General features: G+C 61.3%; 1 protein-coding gene across 1 annotated transcript in view; it reads right to left on the bottom strand.

Annotated features, from left to right (window-relative positions):
• The window catches only part of PHGDH (phosphoglycerate dehydrogenase), an 8538-nt gene extending 8287 nt beyond the window's left edge, over window positions 1–251 (bottom strand). Inside the window, exon 1 of the mRNA XM_035900760.1 lies at window positions 25–251. Within this exon, the coding sequence (XP_035756653.1) occupies window positions 25–251 (227 nt within the window). The remainder of the gene's footprint in view (window positions 1–24) is intronic.
• Between the last annotated feature and the right edge of the window lie 2409 nt (window positions 252–2660).

Below are 2660 nucleotides of genomic sequence, written 5' to 3'. Positions count from 1 at the left end.
TGCCGTGCACCATGTGCCGTGTACCGTGTGCCGTGCACCCACGCCCAGGCGCCCAGGCGGCCACCGCAGTCGTGGCTGGGGGGCCCCGGCTCCACCTCCCCCGGGGCGGCCCTCAGCCCCTGCTGAAACATTTGTGCCGACGAGTCAGCAAGGAGCTGGGCTGTGCTGCGCTCGGCATCCCGGCCCCGAGCTGCCACGCTCGCCCTGGCCTTGTCCAGGCCTCGCCACGGACCCTCTGGCAGCCCGGACATGGTTGCTGGCACCTGGAGTGGCTGTGGCTGAGCAGAGGGCTGGGGGCTGCCATCCATCCCTCTGTCCATCTGTCTGTTCGCGGGAGGTGATCCAGCAGCAGGGAGAGGTGAGTTGCCATCAGTGCACTGAGCGGTGCCAGGCGCTTTGGGGATGCTCTCCTGTGGGGTAGTGGCCACCCTCATGCAGCCCACATGCCCTGGTCCTGGCAGCCACCCCTCTGCTCTCCCCTATCCCTGGCAGCACCCCAGAGTGCCGGTGTCGGCAAGCAGCTGTGGTGGCCCTGGTGTGGTGCCATGGAGATGCTGTGAGTCAGTGGGTGCTCTGAATCAGGGCTGCGTGGCACCCCTCGTGCCAGGGCTTGGAGGTACACCAGGGGTGGGAAGAGCTGCCCGGTGGGTGGGGGGCCCTGGGGCTGTGCCCCTTTCTGGCTCTGCTCTGTGCTGGCGGCTCTGCTCCACGCCCCAGGGCAGCATGGCCAGCATGAAAGGGCTCTTGTCCTCCTGCAGCTCCAGCAGCACCGCGGCGGCCTCCCCTTTGCAGCAAACAAATTCCCAGTGTTGGGCACACAGACAGGGAGGGGGGAGCCCCCGTCCATCCCAGCTGGCCATGGCAGAGCCCGGGACTCCTGCCGGCCCAGCGTCCCCATGGCCCAGCACAGTAGTCCTAGTCCTGGTGTTGGAGGGTGCTGGTCAGGCAGCTCGGCTTCAGGAAAGTAAGTGCTCTCCTTGCTCACCCGAGTCCACGGCCAGCCAGTGCTGGGCTGGCCCTGCCCCCAGGTGGCCCTGAGGAGCCCCCATGGCACAGGAGCCACAGAGGTTGGCCACCCTTCTGCCTAGGTATCACCCTTCTGGTCCAAGCGTTGCATCTCCTCAGGTGTTGTGCTTCCTCTGATACTGCACTTCCTTGGGCTTTGCACCCCCCAGCTATTGCACCTCCTTGGGTTTCGTACTGTGTCCCCATGGGTATTGTGCCTCTGGGTATCGTGCCTCCTCAGGTATCAGGCTGTCATGCCTCTTTGGTTGTCATGTCTCCGGGTGTTGTGCTTCTGGGTGTCATGCCTCCTTGGATGTCATGTCACTGGGTATTGTGCCTCTTTGGGTATTTTGTCTCCTGGGCTACCATGCTTTAGGTTATTGTCCTGCTGGGTGCTGTGCTTCCTTGGGTATTGTGCATCCTTGTGCATCTCGAGTCTGGGTATCGTGGCTTCTCAGATGTTTTGCCTCTGGGCATTGCACCTCTGGGTATCATGCCTCTTAGGTATCGGTCCTTCTGGGCTGTCATGCCTCCAGAGATCACGCCTCTTGGGTATTGTGCCTCTGGGTATTGGGTCTCCTCAGGTGTCATGCCTTTGAGTATTGTGCTTCTGGGTGTTGTGCTTCCTTGGGTGTCATGCCTCCGGGTACCGTGCCTCTGGGTACTGCACTTCTGGATACTGCACTTCTGGATACTGCACCTCCATGTACTGTGCCCCTGGGTACCGTGCCTCTGGGCATCGTGCTGGTTATGGTGCCTGGCAGGGTGCAGGGCCATGCCTGGCCAGTGCTGGTGTGTTTAAAGCCATCATGCCTCAGTTTCCCCTCATGGTGGGTTGTTGGTGCAGGGGCTGTAACACCCTGAAGCTGCCTCCCCCTGCTCTCTCCCAGGCTGGCAGTGCTGTGTTCCCTGCCCGTGAGGTGCCGATGTGGTGTCCCCAGCTCAGGGGGCACAGTCCCAGAGCCCCTGCCCATGGTCTGTGCTGTATAGGGACCTGCTGGCCCTGCCCAGCTGCCAGGGCTCAATATTATGCATACGGGCAGGGCACTGTGCCCGTCGTGGTGCTGGGTGCTGGGGTCAAGTGCCCACTGCCCTGCGCAGGACCCCATCAAAAAGCTGTCACACTAGGATTAGAAAATATATACTCAGATTTTTTTAAAGGAAAAAAATCTGGGTTTTTTTTTGATTTGTGGGTTGTTGCTTTTTTTTTTTCTTTCTTTCTTTTAAATCATGAAGTGACTCATGCTTCCCTGCTGAAAATAAACCTGATTGTGTCTGCTGTGGGGAGCTGGTGAGCTGTGATAGCACAGAGGCAGGGGGCCCCTCAGAGAGCGGCCGGGGCCAGCCCTGCCTTAGGCAGCCCCTGCTCGCTGCCAGCACCCAGACCCCCTCCCCGGGGCCGCGGGGGGCTGCTGCAGGGGCTCAGGTGGCCCTACCCGATCTGCTAATGGGGCTAAAGTGCTCCTAAGGGGGCACTGCCATCTGCACGGCCCTGGGGGCCTTGTGTCTTTACACTTAGAGCAAATGAGTTCCCACTGCAGGAACACACACGGGCACCCCCACGTGTGCACAGACGCCTGTGTGTCCCTGGGCACGCACGCACAGGGGTGCCCCCCCACCCCCCCCCCATGCACCCCCACGGATATACAGGGATT

Source organism: Egretta garzetta, unplaced genomic scaffold (genome assembly GCF_000687185.1).
Source record: "Egretta garzetta isolate BGI_Z169 unplaced genomic scaffold, ASM68718v1 scaffold598, whole genome shotgun sequence".
NCBI lineage: Eukaryota > Metazoa > Chordata > Aves > Pelecaniformes > Ardeidae > Egretta > Egretta garzetta.
This window is presented reverse-complemented; position numbering and strand designations above follow the sequence as displayed.